The 27,750-nt window shown below is 46.8% G+C and overlaps 1 protein-coding gene across 3 annotated transcripts in view; it reads left to right on the top strand.

The window, feature by feature from the left end:
* The window catches only part of PODN (podocan), a 49,617-nt gene extending 22,532 nt beyond the window's left edge, over positions 1-27,085 (top strand). For all 3 annotated transcript variants that reach the window (XM_048495736.1, XM_048495738.1, XM_048495737.1), the window contains 3 exons: positions 6,785-7,442; positions 20,047-20,195; positions 25,829-27,085. In XM_048495736.1, coding sequence (XP_048351693.1) covers positions 6,785-7,442; positions 20,047-20,195; positions 25,829-26,006 — 985 coding nt within the window. In that variant the 3' untranslated portion in view covers positions 26,007-27,085. The remainder of the gene's footprint in view (positions 1-6,784; positions 7,443-20,046; positions 20,196-25,828) is intronic.
* Positions 27,086-27,750: the final 665 nt, after the last annotated feature.

Genomic DNA, 27,750 nt, shown 5'->3' with positions numbered 1-27,750 from the left:
GAATGAGCTGAGTGTCATCCGCATATTGGTGACAAGACAGCCCAAAACTCCGTACCAGTTGAGCAAGGGGTTGCATGTAGATATTAAATAACAGCGGGGATAATAATGCCCCCTGGGGTACACCGCAATGAAGCGGGCACTTCCGGGAGGCCTCATCCCCGCACCTCACTTGCTGATTCCGACCCCGGAGAAACGAGGCAATCCATTGAAGGACAGTGCCCCGCCTCGGAGGCAGCCAGGCGGTGGGCCAAAAGGTCATGGTTGACCACATCAAACGCTGCGGTAAGATCTAACAATACCAGCAGTGCCGATCCGCCCTGGTCAAGCTGCATACGGAGGCGTGATCTGTGACGGCGACGAGAACAGTCTCCGTCCCATGCCCAGCACGGAAGCCGGACTGGAAGGGGTCGAATGCCGATGCGTCATCCAGGAAACCTTGAAGCTGCTCCAACACCACTCTCTCAATTACCTTCCCCAGAAACGAAAGATTCGAGATGGGGCGGTAATTGGCCAGATCCCCAGGATCTAAAGATGGTCTTTTTAAGAGTGGGTGGACCACTGCCTCCTTCAGCCCATCCGGGAAAACTCCTTGCTCAAGGGAGTTATTGATGATACTCAACAGATGGGGCCGTAGCTCCGCTCGGCAGGCTTTCACCAGCCAAGACGGGCACGGATCCAGAGGACAGGTAGTAGGTCTAACAGCAGCTAAGGTCCTGTCGACAGCAGCTTCACGGAGCAGGGAAAACTGGGCCAAACAAGGGCCTGAAGACGGCAAGGGAGTCTCCAGTTCACTAATTGTAGCCAACGTAGGTGGAAGGTCATGGCGGAGTGACGCAACCTTATCCGCAAAAAAGCTCATAAAGGCCTCACAGCTGATATCCAATTGGGAATTTGATGACCTCTCTGACAGGGAGGTCAGTGACCGAATTATACGAAACAGTTGAGCCGGGCGGGAGCTAGCGGACGCGAGGGAGGAGGAGAAGAAAACCCTCTTCGCTTCCTTCGTCGCCATCTCATAGGCTTTCATAAGAGTCCTATAAAATGTTCGCGCAGCTTCGTCGCGAGATTTCCTCCATACTCGCTCTAGTCGTCTAAGACCCCGTTTCATCTGACGCAACTCCTCCGTATACCACGGAGCGCGCCGAGAGCGGGGGCGTAGAGGACGCCGGGGGGCAACAACATCAATGGCATCGGAGAGCCGGGCATTCCAGTCCTCCACCTGCTCATCGAGTGTGCCGGCGGGTTCAGGGTCCCGAAGAGCATTCAGGAAACCAAGTGGATCCATAAGTCTCCGCGGGCGGGCATAAATCTGCCCGTCGCCTAGACGGGGGTGTTGTGGCAAGTCCATCCGGACCTTCAAGGCATAATGGTCGGACCATGGCACTCTGTCGGTAGAGGATACGACCAGATTTATCCCCGACCCGAAGATCAAATCCAGCGTGTGCCCGGCCTCATGAGTGGGGCCAGAGTTTATTAAGGAGAGGCCTAGCGTCGCCATGGATGACACTAGGTCCGCGGCCGTCATACATGAGGCGGCGTCGACATGGACGTTGAAGTCACCCAAGACAATAAGTCTGGGGAACCGCAACGCCCAGTCCGACACCACCTCTAACAGCCGCGACAGGCTGTCTCTCGGTGCGCTAGGCGACCGGTACACCAGGAGAACAGCCACCCTCTCCAAGGCCAACCACTCCAGGCCGACACACTCCATGCCAGTGACCTCCGGGACGGGGACTGCCCTAAAGGGAATAGACTCACGGATGAACAACGCCACCCCACCCCCCGGCCCTGTGTTCGTGATCGGTGGAGACACGCGAAACCCGGGGGCGCGACTTCGCCCAAGGCGACGGTCTCACCTTCGCGCACCCAGGTTTCGGTGACACCTGCCAGGTCCACCTGCTGGGCACCGAGAAAATCTCGGAGCACCGTGGTCTTATTGTTGATGGACCTGGCATTAATTAACACCAAAGACGAAGCAGAGTGTCCCTGATCCCGACCACCATCGTTTCTTGGGATAGGTCGGAGGTCAGAAGGAGTGCGAGCATAACTATATCTCGTACGTCTTCTATCATATCGCCGCCGCCTACCGCAGTATCTACCCCGTCCCATTAACACAGGGATCCCCAACCCCATATTTGGTGCCCCCATGGTTATGCAACTTCCTTCTCCCTAAAAACCTATCCAGCCCTAGTCTATCTAACCCTGGTGTACAACCAGGCTAACAAACAACTACTTACAACTAATGCCCATAATACCACAATAACAATCACAATTACAATTAATAAATTACAAATACATTCCAGTTGCAACAGTGATCCTTTAAATAAGGGAAATGTAATAAAGGGATTTGGGAAGTTGGGGCTGAAAGAGCGCTAAATAACAGCAAAAGGGGGCTGCTGCCACCAAATCCCCGTGCTGTTAAGGTTTCCAATAGACTTTGCAAGGGTGGCGGTAGATGTCAGAGATGGAAAATTACTACAACGTATGCGAAAGGCAAAGGGCTCACGCCACCCAAGCCTGTCGCTCATACATGAGCCAGCTAGATTAAAAAGAAACCCCCAGAGTCGGCAATATGAGGCTGCGGTCCAAATAGCGGCCAGGGGGCCCCTGACCCCAGTCACCCCAGTTGGTCCCAAAACAAGGGGTCCTAGCTCTTTCCTAAGGCGCAGCATAGGCGGGAGCTCTTTCCTAAGGCGCAGCATAGGCGGGGGCGTAGAGAGTGGCAGAGACACCCAATGGTATAGTCGCCCAGCGGCTCCGTCCCTCCGGCACACACCTGACCCCCCACGGGACCCTCTGGTCGGCGCTAGGGCGGAGGTCTGCGCTAGGGCAAAAGAAGGAGTCTCTGCCACCGGCTCCTGATAATATGGCCACCCAGTAGCTCCGTCCCCAGGCACCAGCCCGCCGATGCCAGGAAAACAACCCTGTTGTAGCTGCCAGGCCCCACCCCCTGCAGGTGTTTCCAATGGGGTGGATGGGGAAGGACTCTCACTCCTTCCCAGTGGCAGCAGGCGGCAGCTCACCAGGTGGACTTCTGCTTGGCTGGCAGGCAGGCGAACCAACAGGAGGCTCTGTCTCAAGCAGGGCTGGACAGGCTGGCTGCCTTGGGCTGCTGGTGGAACTCCTGTTGTAGCTGCCAGGCCCCACCCCCTGCAGGTGTTTCCAATGGAATGGGTGGGGAAGGACTCTCACTCCTTCCCAGTGGCAGCAGGTGGCAGCTCACCGGGTGGATTTCTGCTTGGCTGGCAGGCAGGCGAACCATCAGGAGGCTCTGTTTCAAGCAGGGCTGGACAGGCTGGCTGCCTTGGGCTGCTGGTGGAACTCCTGTTGTAGCTGCCAGGCCCCACCCCCTACAGGTGTTTCCAATGGGGTGGGTGGGGAAGGACTCTCACTCCTTCCCAGTGGCAGCAGGCGGCAGCTCACCGGGTGGACTTCTGCTTGGCTGGCAGGCAGGCGAACCAACAGGAGGCTCTGTCTCAAGCAGGGCTGGACAGGCTGGCTGCCTTGGGCTGCTGGTGGAACTCCTGTTGTAGCTGCCAGGCCCCACCCCCTGCAGGTGTTTCCAATGGGGTGGGTGGGGAAGGACTCTCACTCCTTCCCAGTGGCAGCAGGCGGCAACTCACCGGGTGGACTTCTGCTTGGCTGGCAGGCAGGCGAACCAACAGGAGGCTCTGTTTCAAGCAGGGCTGGACAGGCTGGTTGCCTTGGGCTGCTGGTGGAACTCCTGTTGTAGCTGCCAGGCCCCACCCCCTGCAGGTGTTTCCAATGGGGTGGGTGGGGAAGGACTCTCACTCCTTCCCAGTGGCAGCAGGCGGCAGCTCACCAGGTGGACTTCTGCTTGGCTGGCAGGCAGGCGAACCAACAGGAGGCTCTGTCTCAAGCAGGGCTGGACAGGCTGGCTGCCTTGGGCTGCTGGTGGAACTCCTGTTGTAGCTGCCAGGCCACACCCCCTACAGGTGTTTCCAATGGGGTGGATGGGGAAGGACTCTCACTCCTTCCCAGTGTTAAAGGTTCCCTACCCCTGCTCTAGGCCAACTGGTCAGCAGTTAGATGCAGGCAAAACCAGATCACTAAGGAATGTGATACAGCATGGTACAGGGTCAAGAGGTGACAAATATTTCTTAGGAGCAAGGAGAGAGCCAGGATTAAGAAATGGATCTTATATCTTCTAAAAAGTATAGCTTTTTGTTAAAGAGGCATTATTAATCAACTAGTGTATATCTTATAGGCTTTTGAAGGCATACCCAGTTATATGTGAATAAACACAGAAATGGAGGAGATCAGAAGTCAAAAGGAGACGTGGAGTTTATAAGAACAGTGAAATCATGTTTTTCTATATTTTTATCAATACTGAAATAATAGTGAGATATATGAAAAGTATGCATAAGATGTAGTCTAGTATAATCACATATCATAGTAATTGTTGTAATCATTTTTAACTTTCTAAGTGAATACCATAAGTTGTATGGATGTGAAATCTTTTTTTTACACTGGAGATGTCCCTTTTTTGGTTCTCACGGGAATGCTGGGAACTGTCTACTATCAAAGTACTTTGATAGAGACCAGGCACAGTGAGATCAGCTCACTCGAAAGGGGAGGAGGGAACATTCCAGCTTTTGTGAAAGGAGAGTCAGATTAGCCAATTTAATTTTAAGGTAAAGGAATGAAGGCATATCTGGGAGAAATATGATCAGTGGATAAAGAAGGGATTACATTATGATGGTGGGCTTACATCATTTAGAAGAAGCCTATGGTTTGGATGGACTGTAATTTATGCAGTTTCTATTTTTTTTATTTTTTAGACTTGTATAAAAGACTTGTATAAAACTTGTATAAACTTGTATAAAAGAGATAGGTCTTTTGTCAGGCTGAGAGAGCACCCTGTCTGAGATATTTGTCTACACAGTAAAAGAACTTATTTTCTTAAAAACCTGAGTCTTTGGTCTTTTTCTTCACCAGTCTATCTTAATGTGAACTGGACTGGGCTATATAAGGTTTATAGCCTGACACTGATTTGAGGGGTTTGGAACAATGCTGTTTTTTTTCTTTCTGTTGTAGGAATAACTCATGTACTCTTCCTACCCTCTCCTTCCTGATTTTAATTAGCTATCCTTTATCCCATGAATGTTAAACTTACTCAGTCTTAGATGAGGGAATTGGGCAAAAACATTTTTTAAATCCAAGTATATAATCTCTTCTCACTTGCTCACCCTCCGCGTAGGGATGCTGCTCTGATTACAGGACACTGCCTTTACACCTAAATGCTGTACTCACAAGGCACCAATAATATTGGGGGAGGGGCAGTACACCTGCTCTCCCTACCCATGCATTCAGTCAGCACTCTGAAGGGTCTTGTGTACAGGGCTACGACTTGTTAGTTTTTAATTTGCCGGTTATCCCTAGAACTTTGTTTCTTGGTGCTTCTCTTTGACTCAGTTATTCAGATACCCCATGTCTTTTACCATGAAGGTAGATGTGAAGGTCATGCAGTTTCTCTGCAATCTCCCTGTCTTCCTTTAGCAGTTCTGTCACTTCATAATCCATCAACCAACCATCTCCCTAGCTAGTTTGCTGCACCTCATTTATTTAAATAGTGTCTTATTGTTTAACCCTATGCTTTAGCAGTACCAGTGTAATCTTAATAAATTTTGCCAGAGCTGTGGTCTTTCTTGCTTTCCATTTTTGAAGGATATTATTTTGCCTTTTATGAATTCCTTGGCCTTTTTGGTTAACTACAGTGATGTCATCTTAGGTTTTATAGTACCTTTCCTAGTCTGTGGCAAACATTCTGTTTGAGTTTCAGTGATTGTAGATTTAAATAGCGTCCATTATTCTGAGGAGATCTGGCCCTCTAATTTCCCATTCAACTTTTTTTTGACTAATCTACACATTTTAAAAACATTTTCCCTTCTGAAATCAAGTCTGGGTATGTTGGACTTTGGAGGCAACCTTCCATTCAATATAGCACTGTGGATAGTGTTCCCAATTGACCCAGCAATATTAAGTCCTAAGCACTATTCAGGGTCAACTCCAGGACTAGCTTTTCTTTAGGATTCCTCTACTAACTGTTCTAGGTTACAGTCATTTATAGTAACTAGAAATTCATAACCAGACATACATTTACCCAGTCAGTGTGAGGGTAGTAGAAGTGAAACATTATTACAATGTTTTTCTCTTTAGTTGCCTCCCCTATTCATTTCTGCATTTCAACCTCCAGAGTTCTTGACAAAAGTGTCAGCATTTGTAAACTGAATGTGTGTGTATGAAGTGCTGAGCCATTCTCACGACTATATGCATTTTAATTCAGCACATGTACATCTGTTCATGCAGTCTAGATCCTCGATTTTTAGGGTACTGGTCCCTGGATACAAAATCACAGTGAAAGCACTTTCAAATATTAATCTGAAAAATTGCATATGGGAATACATGAAAAAACATATTGAAAGTAATGTACAAAAATAATAAGTAACTGAGGCAACCTATAATAAGTATACTGAGGCAATCTATCAAGCTCACTACTGTCAAGATCTTAAGCAGGAATATTTCCAAGCTGTCTTGACACCTGAGATTTTTAGCTGAGGGTGGCAGGGACTGAATATGGAATGTTAAATATGAAAACAGTGTTTCTACTTTGAACTATGAACTCTCCTCAGTGTTCCCCAGTCTTCTTTTCATTTGTTTTCTGATTTCTAAGTATTGTGGACAGGAAACACATAGAGAGAGTCTAGATTGCCATTTTTAACAGCAATTGTAACTGACAGCATTCCTTTTCTATTTTTCTAAGGAAACTTTCAAGCCTTGAGTACCTGGATTTGTCAAGCAATAATCTTTCCCACATACCAAGTGGCTTACCTCGAAATATTGTCCTTCTGCACTTAGAGAAGAATGCAATCAAAACAATTGACAAGGATGTCTTGACCCAGATTAAGAATCTGGAATACTTGCTGCTTCACAATAACAAAATAAAGGCCAATGGGATTGATCCATTGGCTTTTCATGGCCTGAAGAAGTTGCACACTGTCCACCTGTACAACAATCAACTGGACAGGATTCCCAATGGGCTGCCCAGGCGAGTGAAAACTCTGATGCTTCTTCACAACCAGATCTCAGAAATTAACAGGAATGATTTTGCTTACACTTATTTTATGGATGATCTAAACCTGAGTTATAATAAAATAACCAGCTCAAAGATTAATCGGGAGGCCTTCCGCAAACTAAGACTGCTTAAATCTTTGGATCTTTCAGGCAATAATCTCTACACCTTGCCTTATGGCTTCCCAAAAAACTTGCTCAGCCTTAAACTGAAAGTAAATGAGATCAGCTCCATTCCTAGGGGGACACTATCTGGAATGTCAAAGCTACAGGAGCTCTACCTCAGCAACAACAGGCTAAAAGTCAGTTCAATTCACAGTGAATCGTGGAGGGATCTCACCTCTCTTAAGGTACAAAGTGTCTTTAATTAAAGTTATATCCATTACACAGTGTGATTCTTTCAATATAGACATATCCAGGAAAATATCTGTATTTCATAACAAGGAAATTCAAGTTCTGCTGCTAAAATAGAGTTGGCAGAGTAAAGAAGTATGCATAGTATGAATAGTTGGATGAGAAATGTTGTGTTATTTTGGCGCAGACTTTAAAATTTGGAACAAAACATATTGACATTGCAGATAACATAATATAATAGGGCATTAGATTTGCTAAGATGCAAAAGAAAATGGAAAGAAGGAATTACAAGACATTGAACAGTTGCTTTTGTAATACTGGTCAGAAATTTGAAAAAGAAATTCTCAAGGCCAATGGTTCAAGACTATTTTGTATGACACAATGGTATATTTACATGCAAATGAGTACTTCTAAAATTTTGCACTTTAAGTTATACCTTTGAAGATTTAAACTGGTTTGGGCCACAATGTGTAGCTTTTAAGTTGGAATGACAGAACTTTGGAACAGGAAAACCTCATGCATTCAGTCCAAGGGAATGATGTCTCCATTTGTGAACCTCAAATCTGATGGTGAGTCCATTTCCAGTAAACATCTTAGATATGACATAGCAAATTCTGAAGGTGCCAGGGGGGTGCACACAGTTTACATTATCAAAGTGGAAAGTTCCTCTATTTGATTTAGTTTTAGCTATTTACCCAAGTGAACAACTATTTAGTGGGTTCAGAATTATGCTGGGGAATTCACAAAAATTTAATTACACTGTGCTTTGAAATTTTAAACTGAAATTCATTTTACACAGGTTTAAAGTAGTAGTCCAATTCAGTGCAGGGTTATTCCAGTCTAAGCCCCCTGGAGTAACTCTGCCTAGGATTGTTTTATAAGATGTCTCCATCCCAAATATTGAATAAGATTATATTTAGATTCCTTAACACTAAAATTCTGTTAGGAGAAATTGTGTGTAAAAGAAGCATATGTACAAAGCAATAACATTTCCAAAGATATTTTGTTTTTGCTTGAGTAATTGTGCTATATTTTCATCTACAATCTCCTTGAAAACCCATTTGGATGGACTGCCTGTAGACTTATAGAACCAGTTTCGTGAATGGAGATCTGAAAGCAAGGAAGCAGGAACATTAAGGAAAACAGCTCAGAAACAATAAACAATATTAATGCACATAATGGGCATTTTGTCCATCAGTCTGTAGCATTTAGCTATTAGAAGATCAAAAGACTGCATTCATAATAGTTCTTTCATTTATTTAGACCAACTTTAACATTATGTTCTACATACTGTAATCACTTTTTCGTATGTCGAAAAGTCTGAATGCCCCAGTGTCTACTAATGCAGCTTTATATTGTTAGTCATGTACACGTAAGAATGTACATGTGGGCAATTTTTCTAACCTGGATATTCTGTGTTATTGTTTACAGCACTGAAATAGTTCCATTTGATCTTGGTCCTACCAGACCAAATTGAGATATCTGAGTTGGCTAGTTGGTACAAAAACCTGTTGATTTAATAGTGGAGATATGCAAGTTTGTGGTTTTTAGCAACCTAGCAAAGTAGACTGGCAGCTAGTTCAGCTTGAGAGGATCCATCAAAGCATCAACGACAACAACAAGACAGTTGACTGAGCAGTCTAAACAGGATCTGATTTCTGAAATGTATTATTGTATAGAGTTTTCTCCCAGGCTAGGGAGGAGCATTGGTGAACACAGGGCCGATCAGACCTGAGATGCCATAAGAGGAGGAACAGAGTTCTGTATATGCAGGAATTGGATGATTCTACTGCTAGATCCCAATCTTTTAGGAAGTAATTTGTGATGCCAGTCAAGGACTACAACAGAAGAGAGGTTGCAGTAGCATTAAAATAATCATCAACAGAACTAATCATCAATAGAACTACTAACAATACATATTCATACTTGGATGCTTCTTCCGACAGAAAGCAAACCATTGTGTTGTTGAAATGGGCCCTTAATTGTCAAGGTGAATTCTACACCAAATGAAAGACAGGCAAGAACCATCTTGGGTCTTGAACAATCAGGAGAAAACGAAGCATATAAATATCTTGAGGAAACAAAGAACTGTAACATTTGTGCTTAGGAGCGGAGCTCAACATAATCACTAATATTCCATGTCAACCACTGTCTCATTCTGTTTCTGAAAAAATCCTTAGAATAAAATCTTGTGGAAACAGTTAATCATATCTCATGGCTGTTGTCCATGGCATTATATTCATTTGAATTAATTAACAGAAGTCTGAATTAATGGTAGTAGAGGGGAAAATGGTAGTAGAGGGGCTTTCTTTGCCATCATCTCTGCTACCTTAGAGGTTTTCAAACCTGTGATGTGTTATATGTGTCTCTTCACAAATTATGGAGTATATTGGTTGGGTCTAGGGTCCCCACCCAGTGTTCTGCCTAATAGTCACATGAGACTATCAGCTTTGGCTTAATTGTGACCATGGAACTCAAGAAGTAGGGCCATCAGCTTCCCCATGTGCCATTTTATCCAAATTGCAGTGGTCCCATAGGTACTGTAAAGGATTCAATGGTGTTGATGAGCGGGTCAGCCGCCTGGCCTTGACTACATTCCACAGCCCGGGCGATGGGCCAGCTTCTCCGGCGGAGACCTTATCTCTGCGAGGGAGATGAGACCTCCGTTCCCATGGGAATGGGGGGGGGGGGAATGGGATGGACAGAGTTATAACCTGTGCTTCTGGCGGGAGATCTTATTCCTGCCACTGCGTGTACGTGAGCTTTCTAGGATGTCTGAATAAACGGTCTTTTACACCCAAAAAGCCTTTTATTTCTGCTTCTATGGAATTCCTTACATTGTGGCAGGAATCTATCATTCATCTATTGTCTTAGTGCAGTGGACCTCTGGTGTCTCGGCATGGAGAGGTTGAATGTTCCTGTGGATGGTTCGGTAGCCCCCAAAGAGGGCTCCGAGCTCTCCCTTCTGGATTTAGAGGAACCGGCGGGAGAGCGGGTCTCGCTGGTGACTCTTTCCCGTCCTCGTATCAGCACGAGTCTTCCCTTACTCCGTTGGAACGAGGGGCCGAGAAGGCGACCATGGGGACTTACATGAGTGGTTTGGGGCGCTGTCTATGGATCGGCCTGTGGATCGGGTATCTACCCGTTTTCGTATGGATTACAAACCTCAGATGCAACCTGTCACGGAGGAGGCGGGCCTGACCACCTTTCATCGCGGCAACACAGGAGTCCATTGAGCGATTCCTGGACTTCGTATTTTGGTGATGCTCCCAAAGAACCACCGTGGCATAGCACTGGGGCCCGTCCGAAGACCACCCGGTGAAACTGGGACTATACCAGGGATTGGGAGGGTATCCGTACCGTCTTCCGATCCGGACCCCCCCAGATCCCGGACCAGCGGCTGCACCTGAGATGCCCCGTGGTGCCACCGGTGGGCACGACGTCCTGCGTTCAGATGAAGAGGAGTCCGGAGAAAGCCTGCACTCCCAGCCGGATTCATTCCCTCTCCCATGGTAAGAGGGCTGGGATGAGTAAGTGGGCCGACTGCGAGATGCCCAAGAAGCATGGGCCCGTGAGCGCCAGCTATGGGAAGAGGAGCGAGAACAGCTGCAGCAAGAGTGTGAAAACCTGCAAAGGGCCGGGAACAGCTTGGCGCAAAGAAATCCAACTTTCGAATTGGACCGCGCCAAAGATGCGCTGCAGCGGCAATATCGCTTAGAATCTATCCGTCCATGATAAAGTCCTGGACCGCTCCAAACTGGACTTACAGCGTCAGCGGCAGCGTTCAGGCCTAGATGCGTCGCAAAGTGAACTTACTGCAGCTGTTCAGCGAGGCGAACTGGCTAAAGTGGAGCGAGAGAAAGCAGCTTTGCATGCGCACCAGGGCGCATTGACTGCAAGGAGAGAGAGCTGGCTGCCTTGGAGAGGGAACTGAAGAAGCTGACAGAACAGGACAACCCAAGAGTTGGAGTCACGCTGTCACTGGTACAGCCCGGCGCCAGAGGCTGGCGGCGCTGCTGGATCCTGCCACCTTCCAAGGACCAGATCCCACCAGAGCGCCAGCGGCACCAGCGTTGGTACCTCCCACCTCCACCCGATTCCGGCCCCTGCGCAGCCGCTGCCTCAACCTCGCGCAACCTGCGCAATCGCCGCCCCTCGGGCGCCAAGGAGCCGATGGAGAGGGGATATTACAGAACCTCAATACCTGCCCGTTTCGATGGGACCGCTTCCAAACTTCCCTACTTCATCTTGCAACTTCGATGCCCACATGGAGGACTATGACGATTTATACCGGTCTGGCGAAAAAATACGGGACATTGGCTCCAGTTCTGGATGGGGCAGCAGCCGACTGGTTTGTGACTCTTTTGAACCTGCAAGATGAAGATACTGCATACCGGTGCCTGCGTTCCTCCAAGCCTTAAGGGCTGCGCTTTCCAAGATCCGGGTGCTGAAAATGAAGCTATCCGCACCATCAAATCTATTCAGCACGGCAACCCTCGTTTGCAGAATTTGCCCGTGAATTTCGATGCGGCTGCCCGACTCCCTCCCTGAGTGGCCTGGCGCATGAAATGTGAATACTTCTCGGATGCTGTTGGCGGCAAGCTGCGTGAAAGCGGTGTTTTTTAATTGGATCCCCAGCACTATTGCTGATTGGATCACATTGGGATCCCCAGGTGGCGTCTCGTTTAGATGCGCTCGTGCGGAAGGCCGCCCACGCCCAAAACCCGCCACTTCGACCACCACTGCGACCACCAAGCCAAGCCCAGCCGCCCCTACCGAGAACACCTCCGGCCGTCGCCCGACTGGGATTGTGTCTTTACTGCGGAGGACCAGGTCATCTGGCCGCCAACTGCCCGAAAAAGCAGAAGCCAACCGCTCCGGCCGGCGCACCCCATCTGCCAAGCCACCACGCCAAATCCGGGCCGCCCCAACAGGCTCGTCTAAGGCAGTTATCGAAGGCGACCAGAGGAGGGAAGCAGCTGTTTGCCTTTCTTCAGCCCCATGGACATGGGTTCAACTCCAGACGCGGTGAGTGAAGGCAGCGCTCCCATTACAATCAAAGCGTTTCTGGCCAACCCCGCTAAGCATAACTTCATTATTATAGCCTCAGCCCTTGTGGATTGGGCTGCTCCCATTTATATCATGCGGCCCCAGGTGGCGGAGGAGCTAGGTCTAGACCAAGTCCCCTGGCTAAGCCCATACCATTCACCCAAATGGACGGCAGTCCTCTCGGGGCGAAGGACCGGCCCAGTTCAAAACGCATAACGGTTCTCCTCCGCTCGCGCCGACCATTGGGAAAAAATTAGTTTTATTCTGGCGCCAGTGGCCAAATCCTCCATAGTTCTGGGCATGCCCTGGTTGTTGTTGCATGAACCGAAATTCATTTGGAAAGAAAGGATCTTAGAATTCACTGACCCTCCCTGCGGTGAACACATGAATTGGGGGGAAAACTTGGCTTCTCCTGACAAACACCCCCACTGGCTTCATCAGCGATTGCTCCCGATTCTACCGGCATTCCACCCGGCTTACCAAAGATTTAGCCAGAGTATTTCAGGAGCAAGAATGCGATCAGTTGCCACCCATAGAGACACTGACTGCAAAATGTTGATACAGCCAGAGGCGCAACTGCCCAAAGGGAGAATCTACGCATGAGTCCCAATGAGGAGAAGGAACCGTGCCTTCTTAGACAAGAACCTGCCAGCGGGTTCATGCGGCCGGGCTACCAAACACACGCATGCTGCTCCTGTATTGTTTGTAAAAGAAAGATGGGTCTTCTGGCTCTGCACAGATTACCGAGGACTCAATGCAGTCTCCCTGTCCAATAAATACCCTTTGCCATTAATCAAGGATCTTTTAGACGCATTGGGCAAGGGACGCATCTTTACTAAGTTGGACTTGAGGGAAGCTTACTACAGGGTCAGAATTGCTGAAGGCTATGAACACTTGACTGCATTTAACACAAAGTTTGGACAGTTTGAATACTTAATAATGCCATTCGGGTTAAGTGGGGCCCCCGGAGCTTTTATGGCCCTTATCAACGAAGTTCTTCATGATTTATTGTACAAGGGAGTAGTGGTGTACTTAGATGACGTTTTAATTTATTCACAAACCATGGAGGAGCATGAAGCATTGGTTCGGGAAGTATTGAAACGTTTGCTCAACAACTCCCTCTTTGCCAAACTTTCCAAATGCTGTTTCCACCAAACCTCTATTGACTATTTGGGTTACCGGATCTCGCCCGAGGGCCTAAAAATGGATCCTGCTAAAATTGATGCAGTCCTCCAATGGCCTGCCCCTACCAGCCAAAAAGAACTCCAATCTTTCCTAGGTTTTGCTAATTTCTATCGTGACTTTATACCCCAATTCGCTGAACTGACTCTCCCACTCACAGACCTCTTACGCACTAAAGGTAAAGATCCACTGGCTGCCAAGCCTGGGGCCCCCCTTTCCTGGTCTGAAGAATGTCAGACAGCCTTTCAGCTTTTAAAATCTGCTTTTACTACCGAACCTATCCTGAAGCACCCTGACCCAGATCTCCCGTTTGTGGTTCACGTGGATGCCTTGGACAAAGCGCTTGGGGCAGCCCTGTTGCAGAGAAATAAAGATGATAGGCTGGTTCCGTGTGCTTATTTATCAAAGAAATTCTCCGGTGCTGAACTTAACTGGACTGTAGGGGATAAAGAAACTGCGGCCATCAAAGTAGCACTCTCCACTTGGCGCCACTGGCTGGAGGGGGCTAAACACCTTTCAAGTTTGGTCGGATCACAGGAACGTGGCAGCCCTCTCCACCCCCCTCAAGATGTCCATGCGAGAAACAACCGTTGGGCCGATTTCTTTTCTCGTTTCTCTTTCACGGTCCATTTTTCCCCCGGAAAAACCAATAAGCTGGCTGATGCGCTTTCGCGCCTACCCGGGGAGGGGGGTGGAGCTGCCTTACGGGACATTCCGCGCACTGTTCTCTCCCCCTCCCAATTGGGGCTGGCTGTCACCCGATCTCAGACATCCGCTCCTCCTTCCCCGCCTGTTCCCCGCCTGGTCTCTCCTTTCCTACGGGAACTCGAGGAGGCGGGGCTGCGCGAGCCTCCGGCGGAGGAAGGTGACTCCCAATTGCGTTTGGAGAATGGCGTTTGGCGGCGGGGGGATTGTTGGTACGTGCCTCCCCCTCTCCGTAAGCAGGTTCTCGAGGCCTGTCATGATGCCCGCTCGGCTGGACATTTTGGCTTTCTAAAAACTCTGCATTTGGCCCGCCGTCAGTTCTGGTGGCGCGCGATGCGCAAGGACATTGAGACGTATATTAAAGGTTGCTCTGTTTGTGCAGAAGCCAAGAACGTTCCGGGAAAGCCCCATGGTCTGTTGAAACCTCTCCCGGTGGCCTCCCGCCCCTGGGAAGTCATCTCCATGGATTTTATTACAGATTTACCAGAAAGTCATGGCAACCGCGGTCTTGTGGGTGGTGGTGGACTTATTTTCTAAACAAGCCCATTTTCATTCCATGTGCTTCCATCCCCTCCGCTCCTAAGTTAAGCCAGCGTCTGTTCATTCCAGCATGTTTACCGTCTACACTCCGCCCGTTAAGGTGGTCTCCGACCCTTGACCCCCAATTCATTTCAAAGTTCTGGAAAGCTTTTCTAGGGTTGTTAGGGGCCGCCCCGGCGGTTGCCGCCTACCACGTTCAAAGTGGCGGTGAGACAGAGAGAACGAACAGAACCCTAGAGCAGTATTTACGTTGTTACACCAACTACCACCAAGACAATTGGTGCGAAGCTAATTCCGTTTGCAGAATACGCCTATAATAATGCGGTTCATAGCAGTACAAAAAAAACCCCCTCGAAATTGTGTCCGGTCGCTCCTTCCCGCCCGTTGCCGCAACTACCTGCGGATGCTTTGGATCCTCCGGAGTTTCAGCAGTGGATTTCATCTCTGGCGAGGGGTGGAAAATGGTCCAGACTGCCTTACAACAGGCTAAAGACTCCCAAAAGCTGCAAGCGGATAAGCACCGCTCGGATTTCCCTCTGCGTGTGGAAGCCTGGGTGTATTTGTCTACCAAAAATCTCAGAGACGTGCATAAATTTTCAAAACTAGGCAAAAGATTCATAGGACCTTTTCAGATTACTAAAGTGATTAATGATGTCACTGCCCGATTGGATTTGCCTAACTCTCTTAGTAATATCCATCCTGTCTTCCATTCCAGTTTACTCAAGGAGGCTCCCGTTTCCGATGCCTGGCACGACCCGCCGGAGAGACCCCCACCGACTATTATTGATGGCCACAAGCATTACGAAATTGACGCCATCCTGGACTCTCGCTTTAATCGCAAACGCTTACAATATTTAGTCTCTTGGGTGGGGTATTCCTCTGGGTATAATCAATGGGTTTATTCCGAAAATATTGACGCCCCCGCCCTCATTTCTGCTTTCCACCGCGCCTTTCCGCACAAACCTGGGGGGGAGAGGTCTTTTTTAAGGGAGGCAGAGTGTAAAGGATTCAATGGTGTTGATGAGCGGGTCAGCCGCCTGGCCTTGACTACATTCCACAGCCCGGGCGATGGGCCAGCTTCTCCGGTGGAGACCTTATCTCTGCGAGGGAGATGAGACCTCCGTTCCCATGGGAATCCGGGAGGGGGGATGGGATGGACAGAGTTATAACCTGTGCTTCTGGCGGGAGATCTTATTCCTGCCACTGCGTGTACGTGAGCTTTCTAGGATGTCTGAATAAACGGTCTTTTACACCCAAAAAGCCTTTTATTTCTGCTTCTATGGAATTCCTTACAGGTACACTATTTGGCCTGTTGATGGAACCTATATGTACACTCATGGGTTTCCATGACAGGCTAAATAGCACCCACCTAGATAGTTTCAGGACAGGAAAATAGTGTGGACGGGGGAGGTTGAAACCCCCTTTTCATGCAAATTACAGTAACAGTTCAAAGTGGGAACCTCATGAGACAACACACATCTTTCATCAATTACACTCAAAGTATCTCCCAATCTGTTTGGCTCTCCCCAACCTGAAATCAACCTGAAGAAGAGCAAGGGTACCAGGGAACAGCCCTGTCAATTGTTTCCATAAGCCTTGACATTCTGGGTCTGTACTAAAGCTTCAGATGAGTTACTGTTAACCTCTCAATTTACCAGAGTGTCTTGGAAACCAAGCATTAATCCACATGGTTAGACAATCTTAATTGGTCCATCACCCATGCAGAAAGAAGGCACCATAAATAGTCAAGCTTGGACAGATGATAATCTCAACAAGTTTTAATTCCAACCCTTTCCTAAATCAGCAGAACATATCTTGGTGCAAAAAATCAGCCCAGTATATACTCCTTTTCATGTACTGGGTCAGTCCTATGGTTGCCATGGAATTATGAGCCTGGATAAACCAGGAAGTCTTACCATGAATGTTGAAATCCCCCCCAAACAATCCACTTGTGGCTTCTCAGCACCTAAGCTAAACCCACCTTCATGAGCTCATTTAGAATGCCCACTGCAATATTAATGACGTGGAAAACCACTAGGAGTAGTGGTAGTAGTAGTTTGGATTTATATCCCCCTTTTCTCTCCTATAGGAGACTCAAAGGGGCTTACAATCTCCTTGCCCTTCCCCCATCACAACAAATACCCTGTGAGGTGGGTGGGGCTGACAGAGCTCCGGAAAGCTGTGACTAGCCCAAGGTCACCCAGCTGGCATATGTGGGAGTGCACAAGCTAATCTGAATTCCCCAGATAAGCCTCCACAACTCAAGTGGCAGAGCTGGGAGCTGGGAATCAAACCCGGTTCCTTCAGATCAGAGTGCACCTGCTCTTAGCCACTATGCCACTGCTGCTACGCCACTGCTAGGGTTACTAACTGCAAATTCCTGGAGATCTGGGCAGTGGTTTACCTGCAGGAAATGGCACCCATGGGCAAGTACTGATTGCATGCCCCTGCCCTTCAAAAATCCCCTCCAAATTGAGGTGGGGCAGGTGAGTGGCGGGCGAGCAGGTGAGGAGGGAGGTGAGCAGCAGTGGTGGACAGGCAGCCAAATGAGCCCCCACATAACCCAGGTGAGTGGTGCCTGGGTTGAGAGCCTCCTCATGCCCCCCTAAGAGCACCATTGGATCTGGGGTGAAGCCTTTGGAGGATGGAGTTTTGGGGATGAAAAGGACCTCAACAGGGTATGATGCTCTAGAATCCACCCTCCAAAGCAGCATATTCTCCAGGGAAACTGCACTCTGTTATCTGGGGAGCAGTTTTAATTCTGGGAGATCGCCAAGGTCCACTTGGAGGTTGCTAACTTTATAAACCAGGAGAAAACCTACTTTGTCTCCTAGTGCCTTATACACTATCTGTCTGTATATCTTGGAAGCTGCCTTGCAATTTGTTATATTCTAGTTTTCTGAAGATCAATGTATTGTTAAAGACTGAGGATCCATCAGGATAATTTTTTATAAGTTATAGTCGGGGATGAAGAAGGGAGAATATTCCCACTGGACCCATAATGGTCCTCAATGCCTTTGGTACATCTTGCCTAACACATACTGGTATGTTTATGCATATAGATTTTCCATGTATGCATGGAGACCCTGGCAAATGTATGGATGATCTCCATTACTTAGCTAGAACTGCAGATAGGCTTTTGTTCATATGATACCCCCCGCCCCCCTTGCCTAACACATACTGGTATGTTTATGCATATAGATTTTCCATGTATGCATGGAGACCCTGGCAAATGTATGGATGATCTCCATTACTTAGCTAGAACTGCAGATAGGCTTTTGTTCATATGATACCCACCTCCAGAAGGGGCAGGACAAACTAGTGTATGCAATCTCCTTTACTCATATATATGGTTGTGCTTATAAGCTTGTAATTTATGAACAGTCCCCTTAGGCCTCTATTTGTGCATCTTTTAGAAACACAGTAAAATCTTTTCACTTGACCTGGTTTTCAGTTGATTGGAAGTAGAGATGGCTTGTATCATATATTTTATCACAGTAACTTTTTATTTATGAAAGGGCTCAATAATTAAATCTCTGTACAGGAGTTTAAAAGAGCAAATGTTGTATAAAGTTCACATTGAGAAAAAATTCAGTTCCATATGCCTATTTAATTATTACCCCCTCAAATCTTGGGTGAGATAGTAAATACATGCATACAAACGTAAATATCTGCCATCGTTTCTAGTTGTCTTTTAACTGATTCTGCCGTTCTTGCTTCTAGCTGGGGCCAAAGACAAAAGTGCTCAAATGCAGAAAGTTCTTATTTTGTACAGAAACTTGGTTTTGTAAGATTTCCAGCTGTATTTTTCCAGTCCCAAAATGTTGAATAATCTTTGTTTAAGAACTTCTGGCTGTTTCTCCAGACAGCTGATTACCCCCTCCCGTATTAAGTCTTTTCAAGGATTAACTATGACTAGCTTGAATCTTAGCTCAACAGCATGGAATGCACCTCAGAAACAGAGAGTATGTTCTTTATTTATTTAAGAAATATTTTATCTCATTTTTCTTTTGATTAATAAAAAGAAGCTTACAAACATAAACAGAAAACTCACAATCCATGTTTAGTAAAATGTACACTATGTACACTACACTATCTACATTTTATTATAAATCAAAAGTAAAACCACAGGGTTAAAAGAGACTTATGTCCCACTAATCTCAAGCTTACTTTAAGTAAACAAGCAACTTCTTCTACAGTAATGTCACTCTTATGCAATAACATGTGCATGACAGTGTATTTATCTGTTTCTCAAGTTCACTCTTTCTGAACCAGTTCACTGGTATGGATAGGAGAGGCAGATCATCAAAAACCCGAGAGGGGAAAGAATGTAATAATTGTGTTTGAGAAATAGGTGAGCTTTTGCCTGGAGAAAGTTTTAAAAGATCCAGTATTTATATCTTTAGGTGATCTCTGTACCAGCTTTTCAGAGAGTCTGCTTGAGGGGGCCAGTACAAAGCAAACCAGACCTACGCCTTCATCCCCAATTTCATCCCCAAGCATTCTGAACACCAACTGCCATCTGTCCCATGTTGTACAATCAATAAAAGTTACAGTATCTACTACTTGCCCTGTTAAGTCTGCAATATGTGTTAGGAAAAAAACAACTTCAGAAGTAAGGGAAAGAAGGACGAGTCACATCCCAGAAAAATCCAGCAGAGTAAGGCTTTTCCCAACACCTGTTACATTTGGTGATAGTATTACATTTGGTGATAGTATTACATTTGGTGATAGTATTAAGAACACGACAGGTAAATAAGAGGGGGAAAGGCAGAGGCCAGAATAATGGTGCAAAGGATACACTGCTTAGCAAGAACAGCCCAAAGAATGAACTGAGGGAGAAAGCAGGGGCTGATGGGATAAAGGTAGGTCAAAACTGGCTGGGAAGAAATTGAGGGATGCATCTGCTTCAACTACAGAGCACCTCAATGACCACATTTCCACATATATTCCCACAATCTCACTACTCGTATATCACTGATTTAGGCAATTATATCCTGCATGAAATAAACAAGCAAGATTGCCATAATATCATATATCATAACTCTAGCTCATTTGAAAGCATCAATATTAAGGATATAAATCATTTTCATTAACTCTCTGCTGTCTGTGCTTTTCTTTCAGATATTAGACATGGCTAGCAATCAACTGATGGCTATTCCATATGATTTACCCAGATCTCTAGAATATTTGTATCTTCAGAACAACAAAATCACTACAGTGCCAGAGGATGCCTTTGATTCCACACCCAACATAAAGGGAATTTATCTCAGGTTTGTAGACAAGGGAAAGGGCAGTTTTCCTGAAGTGCTTCCAAGTTCTAGTGAATTATACTAAAGGTGCTCCAAGTTTGGGCACACCCAGTGGATATTTGTTAGTTTTTAATTGAACAGCTGGTAGCTATACTGTATCATGAATTGCTTTTGTAACTCAATTTAACTTCCAAACTAGTTAGTTATATATAGAGTTTCCAGCTGGCCTTTCATTGTGGCTTAGTGGGGATATCAGCTGTGAGGAGATCTCGGGTGACTATCCCAGGATTAATCACCAGTGAGGATATCACCTTAGATCTGGTCACCAAAAACCAGTTCAATTGAATGGCCTGCTAGTGTTGGCGCAGCCACTGAAAAAGTATGTCTACATATCCTTGCTGGCTGAATTTGGTGAGTGGATTGTATAATCAAGGTATTTTGCAACAGTCTACAGTGATTGGTTTCAGAAGTTAAAGGGAAACTGTAGTGATAGGATTTACAATTCCCTTTTATTTTAGTGTTAACTGAATTGGTATATTGAGGATTTGAGCTTAGACCACATGACCTACTTTCCCAGAGCCTAGACTGAGAGTGCTTTGTGCAAGATGCTCTCAGTTGCTACTTATCTTCTCAGCCATTCCTTGTTCTCGTCATTTTTACCAGTGAAAACACAAACATTACAGCAAGTAATAAACGACTACTGAAAACATCATTTGAAACAGTCAGTTTCTTTCATGTGGCTCCATTTTGCACTCTGCTTCTGCACATATCTGACTTAACCAGAACTATTACTTTGCATATACTAAGGTTCGTCTTTGGTTCCCCATGCTTTTTGTCCACATAACTGTAGTGTCCTATGCCCTGTGCCCTCCATGCCAGCTTCAGTGGTCCAGAAAAATGTGTAGCTTTGTGTAAGCACTTGTAACTGACACTCATTAATTGAGAAACCAAATGAGGAAGTAAATAAAACCAAAATAAGTGAGGACCTGACAGGAACTTGGAAGGAGAGACGAAATCCCAGCCTCCTGCTGTTTTCTTCTTGCTCCCCTCTTCCTTAGTCCGGAGATGACCTGCAGAGAATCTCCAGGTCCCACTTGGAGGCTGGCATCTCTATAGCTTTCCCTCATTCCCTCTCTCTGGGAAAAATCTGTCCATGTTTCAAACATTGTGTGGTAGCAAGTTGCTCAAGTAAGTTGTGTGGTGGTTACTGCCAGGTCCAGGCGAGCTGTTAGCATTACATCTTTGGTAGCCAGTATCACAACTGGATGAATTGTGCAAATTACACAGTAGGAAGTTTTCTGGTGGTTGCTGTTGTCCTGGCCCTGATGAGCACTCTCTTCAGAGCAGGGGTAGTGAAGGCAGGAACAGAAGTAGACTGGAGGCAAGAATAGCCTTGGAACTGGCCCAACTGCCTTTTACTGACAGACACCAAGATTTGAAGACTAGGAATATTGTCGTGGTTGCCTAGCATTGAGCAGCAGTAGGAAATAGGAGCTGGGAGCTGACAACCCTGGCTAAAATGGCTAAGATTGCCAACTTTCAGGTGGTGGCTGGAGATCTTCTTGAATTACCACTGGAGAAAATGGTCACTTTGGAATGTGGAATTTATGATATTATACCCCACTGAAGTCCCCCACCTTCCCAAGCCCCTTCCTCCTGAGGGTCCATCCCAGTGAAGTAGGTATAGATTTTTCATGGGGGGTTCTGGGGCGGGGCCATGCCCCTACCGGCCCCTGGGGGCATGGTCACACCTCCCCAAGCCTGCCCTGGGCTCAGTGCTTATAAAAGCAGTTCTCTGAGGCCAGGGACAGCAGACTCCCCCGCCTACCCCCCACTGGCTGGGCTCTCAGCCGGCAGCCAGCAGTCCAGGCAGAGGCATAGCTAGGGAAAATGGAGCCCAGTGCAAAATCTGAGTTTTGCGCCCCCCCCCCCCCATGGGCGCCCATTGTGATGCTGGAATCCACCCCCAAGCAGCATCACTTTCAATGGTGTTTAAACTAGGGAGCCCAGATGCTCCTTTTAAATCCACCTTAAAGGGAGAATCTGGGGTCTCCAGTTAAAACAACATTGAAAGTGATGCTGTTTTGGGGTGGATTATCCCCCACCCTGAAACAGCATCACTTTCAATGTTTAAACTGGGGATCTCAGATTCTCCCTTTAAATCCATGCCGAAGGGGGTGGATTCAAAATGAGAATCTGGGGGAATTGGGGGGGGCTGCTGTCAGGGGTGCAATTGTTAAGCTAGCAGCACCAAACTTTCAGGGTATCTTTAGGTGACTCTCCTGATGATAACACCCAGGTTTGGTGAAGTTTGATTCAGGGGGTCCAAAGTTATGGATCCTCAAAGGTGTAGCCCCATCTTCTATTAGCTCCCATTGGAAACAATGGGAATGGGGCACCCTCTTTGGGAGTCCATAACTTTGGACCCCCTGGACCAAACCTCACCAAACCTGGATGGTATCATCAGGAGAGTCTCCCAACAAATTCTTGAAATTTTGGTGCTGCTAGCCTAAAAACGGAGCCCCCTGCAGGCAAAAAACAAAAAAACCCACTAAAAATACAAAACAACCACAAACCGGGGGTGGAGCTTCAGATATGCAATGGGGTTTTTTTGAACCCAAGAACTCCCCCTTACCTACATCCTTGGTCCATCCCAATATCTCCAGGCATTTCCCAACCTAGAGCTATCAACCCTCATTTCTTAAAGATACAGACACTGCTTGTAATATTTTGGGAAGCTAACCTCATTAATGTAATTTTTTAAACAATGCAGATTTTCAACAAACCTAGGGATTTCCTCAAGTTTTTAGGAGAATATGTCTTGTTTGTCCATGGTTCCAGTCTCTGGTTTTCAAATATCCACAGATAGAGGCATGTTGAGAATTAGCTACAAGTGGGGAACACATCTTTCCTCTACTGGCTTGTGGTCTACCCAATTCCTTCTCTTTCCCCCACCCACCTGCCTGCCTTGGCACCACCCCCACAGTTCATGGGGCAATGGGGTGGCTCCCTTGTCCAGCCACTCCTCCCTTGTCCAGTCACCTGCATTGTGCCCCTTCCACATTTCAAAAGGTGGCATCTCCCACTCAACCCCCACCTGCATCAGTTCTGCCACCATCGGTCATGCCGCAGTGGTGGAGGGGGAAAGGAGGCTCCTGCTTTTACTCTGCCTGCCTCTATTCTGCCTGCATTATGTCCACCACCTCTGCAGTTAACACAAGAGGGATGGGGGAGATAGTGACAGTTCCCACTTTTCCTTCTGCTCTTCCTGCCTGCCTGCATACCTTTGTCTGCCAGACATTGCCATCCATCTTTTTTCTTCTACCATGAGGAGGATGGAAGAGGTTGAGCCAGTATAAGTATGTAGCCTTTGTAAGGACAAACCATGCCTCTGTTTTGGGGGAACCTGGTCTTTTTTCCAAGTTTGCAAGTTTGCAAGTTTTCCGAGTTTTTCCCTTTCTTGCTGCTTAGCCCTGATCCACAGATTTGCATCCACAGATGGGGCCATGTTGAGAATGTTGATATAACGCTATTGGAATTTTTTTATAAAAGGTAAATGGAAATTAGGATTCATAATTTTTTGCAGATAAAGTCACGTCGCTCCGCCAAGACCTTCCTGTCGCGTTGGCTACAATTAGTGAACTAGAGGCTCCCTTGCCGTCTTCTGGCCCACGTTTGGCCCAGTTTTCCCTGCTCTCTGAAGCCGATGTTGACAGGGTCCTGGCTGCTGTTAGACCTACTACTTGCCCTCTGGATCCGTGCCCCTCCTGGCTTATTAAAGCTTGCCAGGGGGAGTTATGACCCCACCTGTTGAAGATCATCAATGGCTCCCTTGAGCAAGGAGTCTTTCTGGGTGGGTTGAAGGAGGAAGTGGTCCACCCACTCTTGAAAAGACCATCATTAGATCCAGGAGATCTGGCCAATTACTGACCCGTCTCGAATCTTTCATTTCTGGGGAAGGTAATTGAGAGAGTGGTGTTGGAGCAGCTTCAGGGCTTCCTGGAGGACAAACAGGCTTTTGATCCCTTCCAGTCCAGCTTCTGTGCTGGGCATGGGACGGAGACCGTTCTCATCGCTGTCACAGATACTCTCCGCATACAACTTGATCGAGGCAGATAGGCGCTGCTGTTATTAGATCTTACCGCAGCATTTGATGTGGTCAACCACGATCTTTTGACCGACCGCCTGGCCGCTTCCGGGGTGCGGGGCACTGTCCTTCAATGGATTACCTCGTTTCTCCGGGACCGGAGTCAGCAAGTGTGGTGCGGAGATCAAGCCTCCCAGAAGTGCCCGCTTTATTGCGGTGTGCCTCAGGGGGCACTGCTGTCCCCACTATTGTTTAACATCTATATGCGACCCCTTGCTCAGTTGGTGCGGAGCTTTGGGCTGATCTGTCACCAGTACACTGATGACACTTAGCTCATTCTGTCGATGGGGGGGGGGGGTAGTCGCTGCCCCTGGAGCTCTACAGCATTGTTTGGAGGTGGTTGCTGGATGGTTGCAACAGAGCAGGTTAAAACTGAATCCATTGAAGACAGAGATCCTTTGGCTGGGCCGCGAGGAGAAGGTGGGGGACTTTCAGCCACCAGAGTGGGAGGGGGCTTTATTGGCACCGGCCTCCTCTGTCCACAGCCTGGGGGTCCACCTGGATTCATCTCTTTCAATGGAGACCCAGGTGACCCCCATAACCCGGGTTGTGTTCTTCCATCTTCGACAGGCCCGGCGGTTGGCCTCCTTCCTCTCCCAGGCAGACCTTGCCACTGTGATCCATGCAATGGTCACCTCTAGGTTAGACTATTGTAACTCGCTCTATGCGGGCCTCCCTTTATGTCTGATCCGGAAGTTAAAGCTGGTCCAGCATGTTTTGCGCCACTTATGCATGTTTTGCGCCACAGCATGTTTTGCGCCACTTTGCACCACAACCTGTTTTACGCCACTTGCATTGGCTCCCAGTCGAGTTCTGAATCATTCATAAGGTATAGGTGCTTACCTTTAAGGCCTTACATACCTTCGAGACCATCTTACCCCATATGTTCCTGCATGGCCTCTGCGTTTGTCAGAGGCCAACTTGCTGGTGGTCCCTAGTCCCTCGATGATGCGGCTAGCCTCTACCCAGACCAGGGCCTTTACAGCCCTGGCCCCTGCCTGATGGAACACTTTACCATCAGCTATCCAGGCCCTGCGGGATCTTGGAGAGTTCCGCAGGGCCTGTAAGACCAAATTGTTCCACCGGGCTTTTAGGGGGGCCAGCCGCTGATGTGCGCCCCTTCCCCCCTTTACTTTCTGGGCCCCTTAATATCTATGAGGGCCCTTCGCTCCCTTGCTTTGTTTCTTTCCAGGGTGGGTTGATGAAGTTTTATGCTGGATGCCAATGTAATCTTGTTTAATCTGCTGTTTTAATGAGGTTTTAATGTAATTGTCTGTTTTATTGTGCTGTTCTCCACCCAGAGCCCTTTGGGGGAGGAGCGGTATAAAAAAATCGATTATAAATAAATAAATAAATAAATAAATAAATAAATAAAACAATTACTTTGGATTGGGGTTTGTTAGATTTTTAGAGGAATGGTGGTAGATGTGTTCATTATACTTGCAATGATAACTTAAAAGCAGGTGATTGGGATTTAATGTCAATGATTACTCCTTTTGTCTTCAAGGTTTAACAAGATTGCTTTTAATGCTGTAAAGGAAAGCACATTCCAAAGACTGAAGTATCTGCAAGTGCTGGATATTGAAGGAAACTTTGAATTCAGTGATCCTTTGAAGAATGGGGATAATTCAGATGAAGAAATTGAAGATGAAGAAGAGGGAGAACAGGATGTAGAGGAAAAATGAATATAGACATTGACTAAATCAAGGATATCACATGGTAGAAAATTACTTTTAATTGTCTGGAGGCAAGCAGTAGTTGTACTGTCTTTTAATTGGATCCAAACTTCAATGGAAACTCCAGCTAATATATAAAAATCAAATCATGGCTTATCCTAGGAGTTGGTAAACTAGCAAATGGGATACAAATTTGTGCATGTGTAATTATAATTTGTGGGGGTCACAAGGTAAGCCAGGTTTTTTAAGAGTAATAGTGATAGCTATACAAACATACCCATGTGGCTTTCTGCTGAACACAGTGCTGGTCACATGGTACCACAGGTTGTTATGCATTGTCTGTGCTTCTGCCATTTTCTATTCTGAATCTTACCATTCAGATGTACATTCAGTGAACAATCAAATTATGGGATACTGTGGGATCTTCAGCAATAATATGTACAATGTTGACTCCCTTTTTTTCCCTGGCAAGAAGGATCATATAGTTAACAGCTGTACGATGGTGAAAATTCAATAGGTATAGATTCCCCTTTTCCTGAAAAGCTTATCTGTCATGAAGTGTCTGAAGGAGCAGGAACTTGGTACCCAGACTCTGCATCCCTCCCATGGTTATCCTGGGTCACACTGCTCTTGCATGTACAGCTACAGTCAACTTTTCCTGTTCCTTTGGGCTGTTTGCTTTTTGGGAGTCTTTTGTATAACTGATTTTTTTTACTGCTTGCCTCCCATAATTTCTCATCCCGTTTCCAAGCATTCTTTGAATCTGAACATAGCTCATGCATTCAATTATTTTTTTTCTGTCACTATATCCTGGCTTCTCAATCAACCTTTTCTCTGCTAAACAAAGAATTGCTCTCTGTGTGATCTTGTGAAGTTTCAGAGCATGATCATCACGTACCTGTGTCTGGTTTGGCTGAAGTGCCTTTCTTTGGCCTCAGGCAGAAAGGAGCAGGGATTGAGCTCCACTCCAGAAGAAGAGTTTGGATTTACACCTCCTTTATCTCCTGTAAGGAGATTCTTAGGGGCTTATAAACTCCTTTCCCTTCCTCTCCCCACAGTAGGCACTTTGTGAGGCAGGTGGGGCTGAGAGAGTTCTGAATGAACTGTGACTAGCCCAAGGCCACCCAGCAGGAATGTAGGAGTATGGAAATAAATCTGATTCACCAGATAACTTTCCACTGCTCATTTGGAGGAGCGGGGAATCAAACCCGGTTCTCTAGATTAAAGTCTGCCAGCTCTTAACCACTTCACCATGCTGGCTCTCAACCACCTTGCTGGCTCCACTTGTTTTCCTCATTCTAGATGTTTAAAGACCCTAGATAGGCCTGGGCATGTCCAGGGGCCTTCTACTACCCAAAAATTCTATGGGGCCAAGACTGTGAGAGACCAATGGTTGTCTCAGAACATCTCCTCCCAGCTGCTCCCCTTTCCTGTCCCAGCTGGAACAGTCAGAATGCTGATTATCAGATGGCTGACTATTAAATAGCCAATTGTCATTGATCAGAGTGTGCCCTCTGCCCCCCCTGGACACTGTGGGGTGATCAGAAGGAGGTGATCTGTCATTGTGCTCCACCCACAGAACTGGTTACTAAGTTGCAAAAGGTCCAGGAATGGTCTTCCACCTCTTTAAGGGATATAGAACCAGGACAGTATCAACAGTCATTACATTACTTACTCTGACAGTTGCACAGCTTGACTTCTATTGTCCTTTTAAAAAGGCAGAAGCTCTTTCATTTTTGGATTTGTTTACCCT

Source organism: Sphaerodactylus townsendi, linkage group LG05 (genome assembly GCF_021028975.2).
Source record: "Sphaerodactylus townsendi isolate TG3544 linkage group LG05, MPM_Stown_v2.3, whole genome shotgun sequence".
NCBI lineage: Eukaryota > Metazoa > Chordata > Lepidosauria > Squamata > Sphaerodactylidae > Sphaerodactylus > Sphaerodactylus townsendi.
This window is presented reverse-complemented; position numbering and strand designations above follow the sequence as displayed.